At 43.0% G+C, this 17727-nt stretch overlaps 1 protein-coding gene across 1 annotated transcript; it reads left to right on the top strand.

The window, feature by feature from the left end:
• Window positions 1-134: 134 nt before the first annotated feature.
• SLC30A1 (solute carrier family 30 member 1) lies at window positions 135-10588 on the top strand. Its single transcript, XM_040611899.1, has 2 exons — window positions 135-869; window positions 4341-10588. The coding sequence occupies exons 1-2, from the start codon at window positions 239-241 to the stop codon at window positions 5249-5251; spliced, it is 1542 nt and encodes a 513-aa protein (XP_040467833.1). The 5' UTR covers window positions 135-238; the 3' UTR covers window positions 5252-10588.
• Window positions 10589-17727: the final 7139 nt, after the last annotated feature.

The raw sequence follows: 17727 nt of genomic DNA, 5'->3' as shown, positions 1-17727 counted from the left end.
GGGGGGGTGTGGCCGTGCCGGCTCGGGTTCCGTGTGGAAAGAGTGAGGGGGCTCGGGTGCAAAGTTTGCTCGCCCAGCGTCTGCGGAGGGAGCGGCGGTGCCCGGGCCGCCGGCCGCGGGGAAGGGGCCGCGCTCGCCCTCGGGGCTCCGCTGCGCCCGCGGGCCGCTCGCCGCGCCGACCGCCGCCGCTCTCCTCGCGCCTCCGCCGGGCCGGGCCGGCAGCCGCTGCCCCGGCGCGATGTGCGGGGGGATGGCGGCGAAGGGGCCGGGCGGGCCGCGGTGGTGGCAGAACCGGCGGGCGCGGCTGCTGTGCATGCTGGCGCTCACCTTCCTCTTCTTCGTGGTGGAGGTGGTGGTGAGCCGGGTCACGTCGTCGCTGGCCATGCTCTCTGACTCCTTCCACATGCTCTCCGATGTCATGGCCCTGGTCGTGGCACTGGTGGCCGTGCGCTTCGCCCAGCGCACCCGCGCCACCAAGAAGAACACCTTCGGGTGGGTCCGGGCCGAGGTGATGGGCGCCCTCGTCAACGCCGTCTTCCTCACCGCCCTCTGCTTCACCATCCTGCTGGAGGCCATCGAGCGCTTCACCGAGCCCCATGAGATCCAGCAGCCGCTGGTGGTCATCGGCGTGGGGGTGGCTGGGCTCGTCATCAACCTGCTGGGGCTCTGCCTCTTCAATCACCACGGCGTCGGGGGCCACGGCCATTCCCACGGCCACGGGCACTCGCACGGCGGCAGGCAGCACCCCCGCGGTGGCTCCAAGCCCGAGCAGCCGCCCGGGGACGGGGAGGCTGCGTTGCACCGGGAGGAGACCAGCACCTTGGTGGAGAACTGCAGCAGCTCCAACGGAGTCAGCCAGGAGAAGCTAGGTAAGCCCTGCTGCGCCTCTGTCCCGTCCCAGTGTAGAAGTGCCAGGGAAGCGGGAGAGGTCCCTTCCCTGAGTGGGGCGGTGGGCATCTCGGCCCTGCCTGGCGCAGGCATCATGGGGGCTGCCTGGCCTTTCTCCCAGGGAAGAGGCCAGAAACTTTCTCAAGGTGCTCACGGGCACATGGCTGTTGTGCCTCTTCCTCACACCTTTCCTTCGAGTGCTAAAAGGAGTGCCCGAAGTTGCGTGTTTGTTTTACAGATGGGCTAGAGTGTGCAAGAGTCTTAGGGTAAAGCAGTTTGCCTTGAAAAAGCTGGTGCTGGTAGAGAAGGCACATGACGAGTGTTTTTTGGCTAGTGACACAAGCTGTCACAAGACATTGCCCTAGTGCCGTCTGAACTGGCTGCACATCGAACGGAGCACGGCTCGACATCTTGGCCCTGGCAGCCAGATCACTACGTTGGGTCGGTTATGAGCTACCTGAGAAGCTAATCTCAGTCTCAGTGTAACATACAGAACTCTGTTACATCACAGTAGCATTGAACTTCTTTGTGACGTGATGTTAATAGGAAGAGGTCTTGGAAATTACCAGTTGGAACTGTGGAAGTCGTGCAGTAGGCACTGAATGTGGAGCTCGCTGGTGTCAGAGTACATGCGTGGTTTCTTTTAGTTAGTTTTCTTTAGCATTCTAAAGCACGCACCTTCCCACTCACTTGCACATAGAGATAAATTTAAAATCTTCCCTTCCCAATTGTGATCAAACTGTCTGTTTTGTGGGAGGGAGTTTCTTCGGTTTATTTTTTCAATGGATCCAGAAGCCTCAGTAGTTTATTTTGAAGTCACTTGGTTGAAGTCAAGTACTGAGTGTTAGCAGAGTGAAAGGTGCGTTAATTGCCACTTCTCTAATTGTATGGCATCCCTGTTACTAGGGGGAAGGGGTTCCAGTCTTCACAGCCTATGTCTTCCCTTCATTTTCAGGGCAACATCAGGAGACCACTGTTTTAGCTTAAATTGTGCATTAATTGAGCTGAGTGGACTTTTCTTACAGTTGCAGTTTTTCTGTGGTCAGAGGTTCCAAGAAACATTTGAGAAACTTTGCAGTTTCTCTCTTCTTTAGTGTTTTGACTCCATGTTGGTTTTGAAAAGACAGGTTTTGCAAGAGGATAGGAAGGTTCTGAATATAGTACAGCATTTTCTTGACCACATAATAAGCTCTTAATGTTGGTTTAGTTCCAACAAGCGTATCCTAATAATTAGTTTGGAACAATATAAAATTCCCTTAACTTTTGATCTGATAGATATCTTGCATTGTGAATTGTTCTTGCATGGTGAGACATGGGGAAGAGTTGTGCTTTTTAGCCAAGTTTGGGACTAGTTCTAGACTAAAAGATTGACTTGTAGCATGGGTTAAAATTTGTACTGTTCTGAACTAACTTGCCTGGAATTTCTCATGGATGTCCTTCTGGCAGTAACAAATAATTTGTTGTGGGTGTTTAGCTGGTAATAGGGCATAATTTTGGTCACAGTGAAACTTTGAAATAAGTTTGTATTTCCTTCTGTGCTCTGTCATGGTTATGTAGTGGATGGAGTTACTAATAGTTTACCCATGGAAATGTTACGGGTGAAGGTGCCTGGAGATGTGTGAGAAGCTGTAAGATGTGTAGGTGAAGACTAGGGATATGACCAAGAGTGGTACTATGCCTTCACTGGAAATTACAAAGAGGGGTAGACCCTGATTTCCTAAGGTGGAGGTGGAAAGTTAGTAATAGCCTTAGGGACTAGTCCTACACAGATATCATTGTGCATGTAATCAGTTTATAGTTAGATTTAAATGAATATATTTCAAAGGGACACGTTTTTACCATTTGCCATTTAAAAAATCTGAAGAGCTTTCTGGAATTGTGTTTCCTGTTATCCGCCCTTACAGATAGGTCTACTAACTTCCAATCTCCTTTGCTCCAAGCACTTGGTATGCAGCAGAGCGTTCTTCTTCCTTTGCTTTCGTCATGGACCTGAGGTCTGAACTCTGTAACCTGAGATATTTCCCTCTAATTCATCAATTTCTTTGAAAAGTTACAGGTCCCATATTCCATAACTCCGAGAGGTTGTGTGGAAAATGTAGCTGGAGCTTTAGAAGTGTGATGCATGAGATAATGAGCCTGGGGCTTGGAACTCACCCGCTCAGCTGCTTTTGCAGGAGCCCACCCCGCCTTCAGAGAGGAAAGAACTTGTGGATACTTTATGACCACAGAATCACAGTCTTGAGAGCAGAGTAGCAGAAGCTGCAGGTCTTACATGTTAATGTTTACAAAGCTTTGAACTGAATAACCAAGGAAGCAGTAAGAGCTCCTTGTTTGTTGGGCCAGTGGCTGTTAGATTTCTTTAACACTGGGAGTTTTCTGTCCAAAGAACTTCTGAAGAGAAGTATGAAGTTCGTCATGTAAAATACTGGCAATTTTGAACATTGGAAGATGTTTTTCTTTCAGAAAACATTGGTCTTTGTAACGATACATGCATTTATTTCTGTGTAGCTAGTTAGGTGTGATGGGGTGAGTGGTAATAACACAGACAGTTTTGACAAAGGAGGGCACTAAAATGTTCGTTTGTGCATTGCACAGTCCGTGACACGTGGCTTTGGGCATTAACAGCTATATGTCACTCAACAGCTCTGTCACATAAAAAATGTATCTTTAGTGTTTGTTTTTTTTATTATTCTGAAGTATAAATAACACTAGTTCATAGCCTTTAATAGTTTCAGTGATAACTTGCACTGTCCTGTAGGCAATATGGCTGGTAAATTCTGCATTTTAGACTCAAAGGCTCAGCTTCCTGTATCTTACAGTTCTGCTGGCTCCGTGCACCATCTCAGAAAAACTTCCTTTTCCTTGAACTCAGAAGTCTTTTGGAAATGAACTACTAAACCTGAAAAGAAGTTACTATAAAGCAGTATCTATACAGCTTTTGAGCTTCTGGGCTCATAAATTTTAATATAATGTAGCAATGCAGTCCTGTGGTTTAAGGGAGATTTTAGCAATGTGATTAGCCTTCTGGCTTTTTGAAAGAGGCAACAAATGTAAGTTACTTAGCTACCTAACCAGCTTTTTTTTATATATGCTCTGTAATTCTGCATTTTGTTTCAGAAATGAACAGTGAGTAGTCAAATGGTTAAAAAGCTAGAAAATGTGAAAGCAGTTTTTCAGTGGAATAAATTAAAATGCAGTCATCTTCGTACTTGGCCACTCTATATCTTTAAGCTCCATGTAGAAACAATTGCCTTCTAGACAATTTACATCACTTACTGGGAGAGCTGAATATCTCTCAGCCAGAAAAAAACATTGCTAAGTGTCACGGGTAGAGTTGCTTGCTTTTCAGTTTCATGGTCAATGTGGCAAGTTTAATATTGGTTATTATTTTATATGGAATTAATGTGTAGTAGTATAGCATATACCTAATTGTTCTACTGTTTCCTTGTCAGGTGATATGAAAGACGACATGACTGACCTACAAGTGAACGGGAATGCTGGTCATTATCCTCTGGATGTAGAGGAGGTTGAAGAAGACTCTAGTGCACAGCTTAACATGCGTGGAGTTTTTCTGCATGTTTTTGGAGATGCCTTAGGTTCAGTAATTGTGGTAGTGAATGCCTTGCTCTTTTACGGGTTGTGGAATCCATGCCCCAAAGATGGGCCCTGCTTTAATCCATGTGTCAATAATCATTGCATGGAAAATGCTACTTTATCCCAAATACTTGGCAGAGCAAACAAGTCTGAGCAAGAGCACATTACGGTGGCTGGTCCATGCTGGTTGCTATATTTAGATCCCATCCTTTGTTTGATGATGGTTTGTATACTCCTTTACACAACTTATCCGTTACTTAGAGAGTCAGCCCTTATACTTCTACAAACTGTTCCCAAACAAATAGATGTTCATTCTTTGAACTCAAAATTACGTACCCTTGAAGGAGTTGAAGCAGTTCATGAATTACACATTTGGCAGCTAGCAGGCAGTAGGATCATTGGCACTGCTCACATCAAGTGTCCTGACCCTTCCACATACATGATGGTGGCAAAGCGCATAAAAGAGATCTTTCATGACGAAGGGATTCATGCAACTACCATTCAGCCTGAGTTTGCCAGTGTCGGCTCTGAATCAGGGAGAGGGAAATGTGAGTTTCCTTGCAGGACTCAGTGCGCTCTGAAGCAGTGTTGCGGAACAGGAGAAGATAGTACTGCAAAGAAGACAGAAAAATCTTCGTCACTTAGTATTTCTTGTTCAGAAGTTGTCATTGAATTTCCAAAAACTAGGAGGACTAAGTCGGAGAGCATTCCTTCAGTTAAGCTAGAGGCAAACACTGATCAAAACGAGCAGTTTGAGTCATCCTTGTAACTCCCTGAATGGTGCTACCTGAGTTTTTGTGACTTTGACAACAGCTGTATTGCAAGAGGAAGAGACAGACGTTTGAGATGCAATTTTGCCAAGTAGTGTAATTGCTAAAGTCCTTGTTCTTGTCATATTGCTAAATCTAGAATGCTTGTTTTAAAGAACATAATGTCACCGTCATGATACAATGTGTTTGTGTTGACTTTGTACTGAGACAGACAGAAAGTGCACCAATGCTGTAACAACTTCAGAAATCCAGTTTCAACATTTCAGCAGAGACACTTTTTGCTGTGCTTCACATTAAAATATTTTTTTCCAGTGAAAAGGTATTTGAGGGATAAGCATGTAGGAACTCAATTCGTGTTACAGATTTCTTGGACCTACTCTTTCCTTTATTATTTGATTTGTAGATATTTTAATATATTGTTTATTTAGAAGCCCTAAGGAAACCAAAGTTCATAGAACATTTTTAAAGATATAACTACTTAAAACTGGAAACCACTTTGCAGTTTCACATATTTTTTCTTAAACCTATATAATAATAAATGTGAAGGCTTTTCTAATGAATTTATTCTATAGTATATTTTAAAAGAGAGCACCATGTGATTGTTAGAAACTGTCCCCACTTTTTCTGGTAAGGTAGCAAGGTTATTAAAATCAACTGCTTGTGAAAATACCAGATGTGAAAGATTTTTTTCTTTTATCAGAATGGAAGTTCAAGCTACTGTATACTGCTCTGTGATCGAGCCATGAGACTGACCGATAAAGTAACGCATACTTTCATATTTTATGGATTTTCTGGTGTTTTTCCTTATTTCTAAGTTGTGTCTGGTCATAAGTCTTCGAAGTTTAAGGAATCCTTGACTCACAGTGCTATGAATGAAGAGCTAGAGCTTCATTTTTAACTGATGCTCAGTTTACTAAGATAAAAGAATTAGTTATGTCAATAAGTGCTCTGTCGGGGAAAGTCTGCCAAGCACCAACAGTATAATTCATGCTTCTAAGCATAGACACTAGCCTCCACAGCAAGTAATTCAGTGGTGCATTTTGCTTGTAGTTGAGTGTGTCTGTAAGCACTTCCAGTGACTGCAGTCCTGGTCCCCACCATGTCCTCAGGAGCCTTCCACTGACTTAAGGAAGCGGGGCAGGGAGTAGGATTTCATTTGCTGTGTTTCACCCTTTGAGGTGCTTATGTATCACATAATTCCACTTATTAAGTATCTGAATCTGAGGTTTAAAATGTTAACCCAATTAATTGACAACTGGCTCTAAAGAAGCTGTTACAGTATGCTGCCAACTTACACCTTAACAAAGGAGAAACTGGTCTACGGAGTCTGTAAATTTTGCAGAGACTAGATGAGAGCTGAAGATAAAGTATACAAGAAATCTAATCTAAAACCCTGGACCTTTCAATCTATCCTGAAGTTATGTATGGGAAATAATGTCTTGTGATTTAGTTGACTGCTCCTATGCTCAAAACTGGAAAATGATGCAGATCTTCCATTGTTTGCTCTGACTTTGGACATGGTAAACACTCTGCCTCAGTTTCCCTGTCTTAACATGGGGATAATACCTACCTCACAGGGGTGTTGTGAGGCTTAACTGTTGTGTGAAGAGCTCTGAGATCTGTTACTGGAAGGCACTGGAAGGAGTATAAGATACTAAATTACATGGTATTTACTACTTCTACAAATGTATTGCAATACCTAGGCACAACAGAGGGAACTGAGGATAGTTTTGGCCTTATGAAATTCTTTGATGCTGTGGTTTTCAGGTTTTTAACAGTATTTAAATGTAGAATTTTTTAAAAAGAATGTTTTAGTGAAGGGAATGTAGCTTTGCTTCCGGATACGGAACACCTCGCTAGTTTGCATTTCTAATATGTCTCGTATGATAATTGCTCCTAAGTAGTTCAAAATAGTCTGCTGCTCGTCGGACCTGGATTGACCCAGGTCACAGCAGTGGTCTTACCCTACCCGACTTCTCAGCAGAGCATTGCAGTCAACTCTCGATTATCCATGGGTTGATTACCAGTGTTTTATTTTAACTGTGCAGTCTACAGGGCCAGACTAGCTCTGTATCGCATGCCAATGCATTGGCCAAATGCTGCGCACCAAAGCATTGGAAAAGTAGAGGAGCTCAGTCCAGTTTTGCACGGGCCCCCTTTAGGGGGTTTGTTAGCTTGAGTGCAGCGCAGCACCATGCAGTTATTTTGCTTTTTGGCTGCTCAGATGCATCCACAGGATGCTGCAGTGTGTGGATGGGTTGGTTCAGCTTTGTGCTAGCTTGGGAATGTTGGTGCTTCACAGCCATCGGCATTGCTCACCTTTTTCTGTGTTTATGCTTGTTGTATAGTCTCATAAACTAACTTAAATATGTTAATATAGTATTTATATATGTTTTTGTTTTGTCTGAATTATCTTAACTCTTTAACTCTTTCTTCTGTTACCTATATACAATCTAGAGTTGACTGTTAAATGAGATCTCGTATGAGACTACATTTGCAGAACATGCTACCACTGCTAGTATACTACAGAGTATTAACCAAGTAAATTTTGAAATGAACAAAGTGCCTTTTTTTTTATTTTTTAGATGTGTATCCTTGCTTTTTATGGTAAACTTCCACTAATTATTTTGCTCACTAGTTTAAAATTGGTCTCAGTCATTAGTATGAATTATTGAGGTCCTGCTGTATATCACTAATGCACAATAGAACTACTGCTTTTTAGTTTATTTTAAAAAAAAAAAAAACAACAAACAAGCAAACCATAGTAGCACTGAGAAGCCTGACTTACTTCTTTCCTGTTGCTCTTATAAAAAGAGAGCAACTATTGAGTCTTGACAGTTGCCATCATTGGTTAGCAGTCTCAGTAAATGCATCTGAATAGATGGAGTTGTAATCACCAATTCCATTGTAACTATTTAATCTTTTTTTTTTCTTTTTGTGTGTGTGTGTGTGTGCCAGAAGTCATATTTTTCTATTTCGGTGTCCATTGCAGGCAATGGCTAGCTTAAAAGACAAAAAAGCTCTCCCTCCCTGTTATTTTTATTATCAGGACAGGGTGCAGATGTGATGATGATGATGATGATGGGGGCAGCAGGCGGAGTTGCTTGGCCTTGCTGTCATGTACTGTGTTGCATGTGCGGCAGCAGCTGGTGTTAACGGGGCCCTTTAGTCTCTTTAGCCCTTGTTGGTAAATTCCCTGAAAGCATGTAGTCAGGTCAAGGTGGGGGCTGTACAGCAGCAGGAACACAACTTTTGTGTTTGTTCTGTCTGTACGAAACCCGACTGTAGCCTGCTAACTTGTGATATAACTTGATTTTTTTTTTTTTTTTAACCTGATCAATCTGTGGTTAAACAGACTGGATTTGTTCTGAACATCACAGTTCTGGAATACTGGGAGCATTCAAAAACACTGCGCAGTCTCTCTTTTTTTTTTTTCTTTTTTTTTTTTTCTTTTTTTTTTTTTCCACAAAGCATGAAACTAGTGAATCTCATGTAAGTGAACACTGCAGTGGTGGGGAGCTACTTGTATTGTGTATCACATTCCTGAATTTTTAAAATAAAAAAAAAATATGGAACACTCATTTTAAGGAAAAATAAGTTTGTATTTCAGTGTCTAGATTGTTTAGGCTTCTGATTAAATGTGTCAGAGATGTACCAAACATCACCAAGTGAAATATTTTACACTTTGTACACGTCTTATCCAGAAACATGCTATTTTAGAATCACTTCTTAGATTATATCTGCACCTGAGGTGCAGCACAGAACCAATTCAGACACTCAGTGGGCTAGCCACAGTGCTGTGAAGCTTTACTTTTTAACAGACTAAATTGCTTCTATGGAACCCCTTACGATTTTAGCCTGATTGCTTTCAACATCCACTCTAGGCTTTTGGTGATACCTGTTATTGCTGCATCATGGTATTTGGTATGGACATACACATAGTTATGGAAAAGACAAAACTAGCCCAAACTTGTGACTCCCCAAAAGTCATGGCAAGGGCTCAATCCTGTACATTTCTGTATTCATGAATAGTTTCATCGGGCTGACGAGTAGTTACTTGCATGCAAGGAATTACTTGCGGGAGTGAGTCCAGAGCTTCTGCCAGTACAGCCTGGCTTTTGAAGAATGACTGAAAGTACCTAGATTTTGTGGGTCTATTAAAATCAGGAATACCATGGTGTTTCTGAATTTGCTGCAGAAATACTATTGGGTTTTTTATAATTCCAGCATTTATTCCTTTTCCCCATTCTCCAAAAGAAAGACAAAAAGCTCAGAGTGTCCTAAGACTTCCTAACAAGTCTAGCTAAACTGACATGGTTGTTCGCTTCTGAAATGGGGCTCTCTGAATTTATTAAACACTGCCTAGTGGAGTTTGGGGAGGAGGGATAAAGATTCTTGCCATTCTCCTTCCCCTGCCCCCTGCTTTGACTGCACTTTCTAATCTCTTCAGCTATGGAGAGACCCGGGGGGGACACGGAGGGGGTGAATTTTGTAGCTAGATGTTCTGAGTCCCATGTGGAGGGAATGGGAAATACTGCTAACTATATTTAAAAGCATATAAATATGCTCTGACTATTTTAGTTTCATAGCATAGCATCAGTTACGCCCTTTTTAGGTATGCATTTAAGTTCGGTTCTGTAGTAACTTTGTTGTGTTTTTCTTTCTCTGCTGGACAGAAAGAGGCGAATGCTCTGTTTGCCTGAGCTAAAGCCAGTCTTGACAATTTTCCAAACCAAATGTAGCTTTGCTGATAACAGGAGGTCTGATTATTCTTTATGACCTTTGTTTTGTGTGGTTAGCTGCCTGTGAGGTACAGTGCCATGTTTTAGCAGGCTCACATTTATATTTTTGCATTCACTGTGTTATCTAAGTAGTTGAAGAGAAAAACCATGATACTGAAAAATATATTTTCATCTATATGTCTCCAAAAAAGCACATGGGATTAGTTTGGCTTCTTTTTTTTTCATGTCCTGGATCCTGTTTGTGAGCAATGTTAAAATATAACTGGCATAGCTAGTGTTCATTGATGATACTTCTTTTTGCCTTTTAACAGAAATTATTTTTACAGATTTTTTTTTTTTTTGTATTAAGTATTAAAGTCCTGAGAAAATAAACGGAGCTCTTGAATGTCAAATATGTTTAGTTGGGATTTCTTTTTCAGGTCATTTCCTCAGAAGAAATTTGACTAGTAGAAATGCACTTTCACCATCTCCCAGGCTCTCAGAAACAAGTAGGAAGAGCACAGGTAGAAGAGGAGGTTAATAAATGGGTTATAAGTGATGGCCTCCAACTGTCTGGATTCCAGGTGTGATTAAAAGAATGGTTGCTCAGTTCTAGTATCGTGTGAAGAGTTGATTATGCAAAATGCATTTATTTCCCGGGTGGTTTTTTTTTCTAAGAAAAACAGCTTTTGAAAGGAATAAAAAAATCTTCCTGTCCTGTTAATTGGCTGTGGTTAAGTATCTAACATACGGGTCATTAAGGTAAGCTTCCTAATACAAGTCTGTACTGGTTTATTTAATGTGTTTGGAAGACAGCTACTTTAGAACAGAAGATGCTTTGGAGTTTTCCAGCTTCATTTGTTTCGGTTCAGAAACACTGCAGTTCATCAAGTTTTGTTGGGAGAAAAGTACTGACTACAGAAAAAGATAGAGCTGCCAGCAATAATACTGAGGATCGTTATTAATACCTGCCTTGAGCTGTTCATGAGCTTGCAATGATGAGTTCATTGTGGAGCCCTTCACTGGTGCAGCTTCAGCACCTGCTTTTTTTTTTTTTTTTTTTGCTTCAGGAGGGAAAAGCAATTCCATATTACTAGTTCTGTATGCAGGAGGGTGTGTTTGATCATGCTGTACGCATTGCACATGAGCTTGAGTTTTGCCATTTTCCAAAGCTACTTCTACCTCATCATGAAAAGATGTGATTTAAACTTAATATGAGCTTTATGAGATGTGCAAGTGTGGGTTTTTTTAATTAATAGGATGGGAAGGGAAGCATCAGGTATGTAACTAATTTTTGCTTTTACACATACCTTTACCCATGCCATTTGTAGACCTCCTACCCCAGATGGTTGCCTGACCACCTCAGGGATCAGGTTGAGCTCCCAGAACAACTCCTCCTTGCTGCTTTTCCATCAGAGGAGCTGATGCCACAGGGGAAGGGCAGGATGGGAGCGAAGCTGTGTCTGACTTCAGGCAGGCAAGCACTTTCAGCCAGAACCTTCTCAGCTGGATTCATGTTAGCATCCTAAACCTGGCAGGAAACCCTTGCCACCAAAACTGGGTAGCATTTATATGTATGTATTTTATGTCATCTTTTTTTTTTTTTTTTTTTTTTTTTTTTTGTGACAACACAAACATTAAAGTGGTGCTCAGGCCAAATTGTAATCCCCCCTCCTGTCACCCAAGCTCCATCTCTAGTCGCAGTGTTGGTAGGCATCCGAGTGTTTCCCTCACGCCAGCTAGCGCAGCTAAGAATAGCCGTAGCGATGCTGTGGAACAGGATGTGCAACCTGCTGGGTTTCCTGCGTTTGTGCTTGTGTCGCTGGCCTGCGCTGAAGCCTGTCCTCCTCCATCTTCCCTGCTAGCACTGCTGGACTCGCTAGGGGAATTTGGGATTGTATTTGTTAGGTTAGATTTGCTGTGGGTTGGCCTACGCTCGTTTCAGTTGCATAATAGGCAGCTCCGTTCTGCAGTATGGGCAAAACCTCAGCTGGGCGGTGTGCTGGCTGCCAGTTTCTTGTTTCAGAGGATGGCTGCTGAGTACGTGGCCGCCGCAGGTGGTGGCAGGTGAGGGCTGCAGCCCTGGGCTGGGCATCACTGGCCAGCTTGATGTCACCATGTCACCCTCCCAGCCGTGGCGCAGCTTGGCAGCTGTGTGCAGCGAGTGTGGCATGGTGAGTCTCGGCAGGTAACGGGGCACTGGTGCTTGCTGGCCTGGATCTTGGTGCTCCTGCCCTGGTTTAGGTGTGAGCCCCGCTCCCACAGATAGATGCTGCCCCTTTGCTGTACCCTCGAGATTTTTGCATTGGGCAGCGTTGGCTGGGGACACAGCCCGTCAGTCCTGTGTTGGAGGGCGCTGGGTCTCCCTGCCCAGACAGTTGCAGACAAGCTCATTTTCCCTTGAGAAAGGGATTATGTGAGTTAAACCAAATCTGGGTGATAATTTTCACTTGTATTTTCGTGGCCGTGTGGGAAGGTTCTGACCCAAATGGATGTGGTTGATGCTGCGTGTTTCCAGCTGAGTGTAAGAAGGAGGTGGGTTGAAATACCCGGTAAAACCTAGGCTCAAGCAGTGAATCTAAATATCCACAGTGGCAGAGATCTTAGGCTTTTATGCTGTGTTGTTTTGAAGGGTTTTGTTCTTCTCTCACTGCTGTTAAAAAAAAGAAAGGAAGAATTGTGTTTAATTATCACAAAAATTATTAGCCAGCCTTGGTAGCTGTTTTTCCAGTTTCTCTGAAAATCTGCCTGCATGTAGTAGATGCACAGTAGAGACACTGATGAGTTAGTCGGCAAGCTACTGCTAAAAAGGAGGTGTTTGGTACATATGTTTGAGCTGAGAAGTGGAATGACACTTGGCACCATAACGCCCCACTTATCTTTTTCTGAAGGAGTAGGAAAACTCCAGAACTAAATCCCGAGTCAAGCTGCGTGGGCAGAGCTCCCGTGGCAGGAGCGCACTGACGTCATGGGCGCAGCGTGACGTCGCTAGCCATATGTGACAAGCCCATAGCATCTCCCAAGCCGTCTATCTTATTCAAAACCTGAGTAACATTTGCTGAAAACTGGCATGTTTTGGTGTTTTTGGGTTTTTTTTTTTTTTTGCTTAACATATCCAGAGAATTTCAGCCACAGCGCTTAAACATCTCACTGCCAGTGCAGGAGGTGAGCTGGAAGGTTTTGGCCCCGGGGTGTGTAATTCAGATGCATTGCAACAGTGTGTCCTGCTCTGGAAAAAAATGTGCCATTGAACTCGGGTTGGAATGGCATTGCCCTCGTGTGCCCTTTCTAAAAGTATCGGTGAAAATGAGGTAGTGTCAAAGTAGTGTTGCTCTACTGAAACCTGTTTGGATGCTGCAGCCTACAGTCTCTGCAGTAGCCTTTTGTCAGTAAGAGGCGGGCTGGCTCGCTGTGGGGCTCCTGCTGCAGATGCATCGCCAGACCAGCATCCGTAGCGCTCTTCGTTGCTGCCCTCTACGCAGGCAGTTACCTTAGCTATTGCTGCACGTTTGGGAGTTTCACAATAATTAATGTGACGTGGAAAAAGAAGGGGGAAGGGACTGGGGTTGTGGAGATTTTTTTAAGAATGGAGAATTTGATCGGCGAGATTTTTGCCAAGGCTTCTTTCAGCTCTGGTAGGATCAAGAAGGCAGAGGCAGATCGCTTCTCCCACGGTGGTTGCTCTGGTTAGCAGAGAGTAAATGAAATTACAGCATTGATGGAGAAAGATGAGCAATGGAGTGTGTACAGGTTTTGCTTTTGGGCTGGTTATATTTTTTTTTTCCCCTGGAGCTGTTTTGGTGAGGGTAATGATGTTCTTTGGTCTTCCCCTATAGCTCTACAGTGCTTATTGCTGTGAGACCTACAAGTGATGTCTGTGGAAATCAAAGTTAGCGAAAGACATAGAAAAAAAAAATGTTTAAACAGATCACAGCTGAAACTGAGACCTTAATCTTTCCGAGACTGAGAGGGCAGCCAGCACAACCTCAGCTGTTACGTCAGGAAAGGACAGTGCAAAGTACCAAGCTTAGCACACTGCTATAAAAATGCTGTAGAAAATCAGGTAACAGTAGGTTTGTTTCACACCTGAGCATATGAGAAGTAGCCTATATTAAGAGACTGCAACTTGTCAAAAATAATGTCTTCGCACAGAGGCTTTGTTGCTGGCAGTGCTTAAAATCCTGGTAGAGCAGTATTTCTCCAAATTACTTAAGGTAAAGTCAAATGTAGAGAATCCTTATGCAATATGAAGTTCCCCTTTTGAAACAGTGGTTTGGAGAGAAAAAGCCATTGGTCTGGGCTGGGACAAAAATTGCTTAAGCAAGATAAACAAGGGTGGATTGCTGTCATCTTTCCCTTCCCCTTTATCTCTAAACCTTAACCTTAAATCACAAATCTGAGGTTAACACAGTGCAGTGCATCCGCAGCTACTGAAACCAGTGACATTTTAATAGTTCTTATTTATTTTGCTGATGCCAAAGGTTTGAAAGTTCCTCTAGGTAACAGCAATATTTCTATGCTTTTAAGGTTCAAATGCAAATATTTTTTAATATTACTAAGAATGTGTTTAAATTAAATAATTAATTCTCCCGATAAAACGTTTCATAACGAGAAAATGATTTGCTAATTCTGTGTCCTTGTTCCTAATCTAAATAGCTCACAAAACACAGAAATAAACTTCATTTTCAAAAACCTGCCCAATTTTGGCGGGCATAGTATTTTTTAAATATCAGCTAGAAAGAGAGGAGGTTTCAGTCATAAAATTTGAGCTCACTACACAATCTTGGTAACAGGTCACTCGCCACTAACAAGTCCTTTAGCACCGTGCAGAGTTCTGAATGGCTGCAGAACATGTAAGAACAGAGACCACAGCAATAAAATAGGTGGAAAAATCTTTGCTTGAGCTTCACAAAGAAGAAACTACTTCAGTGACAGGTGAAAAGGAGTATCTGTTCCTGAGTTGCATTTTCCTAACCCTTCAAAATACTGGTTACGTGATGATGACTTTATATTAGCAATACCGCATTAGGTCATATCCTATGCAACGGTTTATTGAAGTATGGCAGGGAAGAGTGGAGAGCATGATGGATGCATTTCTGGACTGTATATCATTCAGCTACTCCTTGGAGTAAATGCATTCCTTCTTTTAAATAATGTGAAAGTGTGTTCGGGGTTTTACGCAGACCTGATTATCCTGGTTTTCAAACAACTTTGTTCTGACAGGTGTTTTTTGAAGGATAATTTCTTAACTAAATTGACTTCAGTGTGCCTTCCCACGGCAGCGCCTTCAGGTACCATGTGCTGGCTGGCTGAGCCACTGATGCTGTATTTTCCTGTGCTCATTAAGAATGAAAGACTCTGAACCAAGAGGAGAATATTAAAGACCTGGAGATGTGGAAGAATGTGCTGAAGATGAGGCTAGATGAATTCTCAATACCTTCAGCCTTTGTTAAGAAAGGTAGGGTTTTTTTTCTGTAAATATGATTAATCTAAACTGGAGCTGCTCATGTTTAGAGAAAGAAAAGCTTAAGATTCACTGAAATTTCACCCAGGCATTTTTTGGTAGGTCCATGCTGTTTACTAAGTAAATTGGACAGGATGGTAACGGTTGTTACAAAACCCCTTAGAGCATGTTTTCCATCTCCTAGCATCTGTGATAAGTAGATTACGAATATAAGAGCCTGCCCTGGTACAGCGTTGGGAACTCTGACAGAGGTGAAAAGTGCTCTCTGCTCACAGCCCACGCAGGGCTCTGACCTCTGCCATGCTTTTATCCATCAGGCATCACTAGATGGTGTTTATCAAGAAATATGGAATGCTCCCTGAGACTAGAAAATGTGACTGCTTACTCTGTAGTAACCATGGTTCTCTGAGAGTTCTTATTTGTCTCCCTATGGACTTGTTTCCCCCAAAAGCTAAAATTTCAGTTTAAGGATGATGTTGGAAGTAGGGATGGGAGGTGACTTGTAAAAATTTCCTGGGCATCCAGCAGGACTACAGCCATGCTAGGGAAAGAAGCCATCCTCCTTTGGGCTGCACCCCAGGCAGACCCAGCCTGAGGGATGAAAACCCAGCAGTCTCCCCGGGGGAAGCCCAGATTGCTGCTGGTTAATCCCTGCTGGATGGCACTGGTTTGGGGCCATAGCACACAGGAGAAGCGAGGGCATCGCCGCCCTGAGCTGGGACATGTGCGGGACAGCTAACCCGTGCTCTGAGCAACTCCCGTCACAGAACACCCAGCTAACAACAAAAGCACATACAGCGCTGTCCCTCAGCGTTTAAAACTTTCTCTCTATAGGAAAGGTCTCCAAATCAAGGCCATGTACGGCACAGGTGTAAAGGGAGCGATGGGCTGGTGGAAATGGCATCACCAGTGATACAGCACCTCTGATACTGGGCTCCCGGTCCAGTTGTTCCTGGGATTAACACTGCTGCTGAGTTTAGATCTGACAAACGAGCCGCAAAACTCAGTTTATGCAGAAATGACTGCTTAAACCTGGTTACTGCTTCTCTCCTCCTGCAGCTGGCTTTTCTAGGGGGTCCACTTTTTGCATGAGCGCTAGGCACTGCCACCCCCTCCCCAGCAGCAGGCATCCTCCAGGCGGGGATGCTGGATGCTTCCTGAGCCTGTAATGGAGGAAAACACCCACCACGAGAGAGTCTGCAGTGCCTCACTGAATAATTAATAGATACTAAAGTCTCCAGGACTTTGGAATCACATGGACTCTGACTTTTCGTGTGATACTATATAGTGTTTAGGTAAAAGGTTAAAACTATGCTTACTCTAAAATAAACCTATACCACAAAGGCAGAAAGACAGAATTAGTACTGCTTCTTTCTTTAATAAGAGCCAAGCTGAGACGGAGAAGGAGAGTTTATAAACGTTTTCTGTTCAATTTTTTTCCTTTTGCACTTCGCATGACTTCTTGTTAGAATGCTGGAAACAGACTTCTGTTAACTTTTGATTATTAAAAAACCAAAGAGCAGTCTTGGAAAGAAATTGGGGTCCAAGAACACTGCAGGGTAGTGGGAAACTTAATAAATATCCTGTTGTTATAACATCTGTCATTTTAGCATTAACAAGCTCATGACTTTAGCTGTTGTACGATCACAGCTCCACTCTGCAGATGAAGAGAAAGGCAGTTAGACCTTTCAAGTAAAAGCTTTCTGCACGGCAGGATGCTTTAACCTCTCATATCCTGAAGCTATTTAGTTAAAGCAGCCTGAAAGTGATACTGAGACAGACTCCTGTGTGGGTCAATTAGGAGGGATACAGAAGCAGTTAGGCTTAAGGGGTTTTCTCATTTTGTTCCCTTTGATGTCCAGAAGAGCCAGGGGAAAAAAAACAACCAAACAAACCAACACCAAAATAATGTGGGTTGTTTTCTGTTTGTTTGTTTGGGTTTGGTTGTTAGGTTGTTTTTTTTAATTTTTGATTTGGCCATACTTAGAGGTTGTAGAGAAAAGACTTAAGAAACTGTCGTATTAAATGAATAAACATAACTGGAGCAAAACTATGGTAGATGTCAATTGCTTTTAAGGCCATAAATGTATACCACCCACAAACAGAGTGGTATTTTGGTTCATTTAAAACAGGCCTATGTAAGGACCAGAACAACTGTACAAATACTGAACTCTATACAGTGTCTCTCACCACCTGTTTCTGTGATTTCTTTAGCCTGTTGACTCATATTTTTCTTTTCTGGAAGCTAAGAAAAATGCCTGCCATGCTGAAAATGCTCCTAGTTTGATCT

The sequence above is a fragment of the Falco naumanni genome, chromosome 12, assembly GCF_017639655.2.
Source record: "Falco naumanni isolate bFalNau1 chromosome 12, bFalNau1.pat, whole genome shotgun sequence".
Classification (NCBI taxonomy): domain Eukaryota; kingdom Metazoa; phylum Chordata; class Aves; order Falconiformes; family Falconidae; genus Falco; species Falco naumanni.
The sequence above is the reverse complement of the archived record's forward strand: the minus strand, read 5'-3'. Positions and strand labels throughout refer to the sequence as shown.

Bases quoted from the DNA above. Each gene is read 5' to 3' on its own strand.
- SLC30A1 (XM_040611899.1), top strand. From the start codon at position 239: ATGTGCGGGGGGATGGCGGCGAAGGGGCCGGGCGGGCCGCGGTGGTGG. The intron at 870-4,340 runs GTAAGCCCTGCT...TTTCCTTGTCAG, and splicing joins AGTCAGCCAGGAGAAGCTAG to GTGATATGAAAGACGACATG.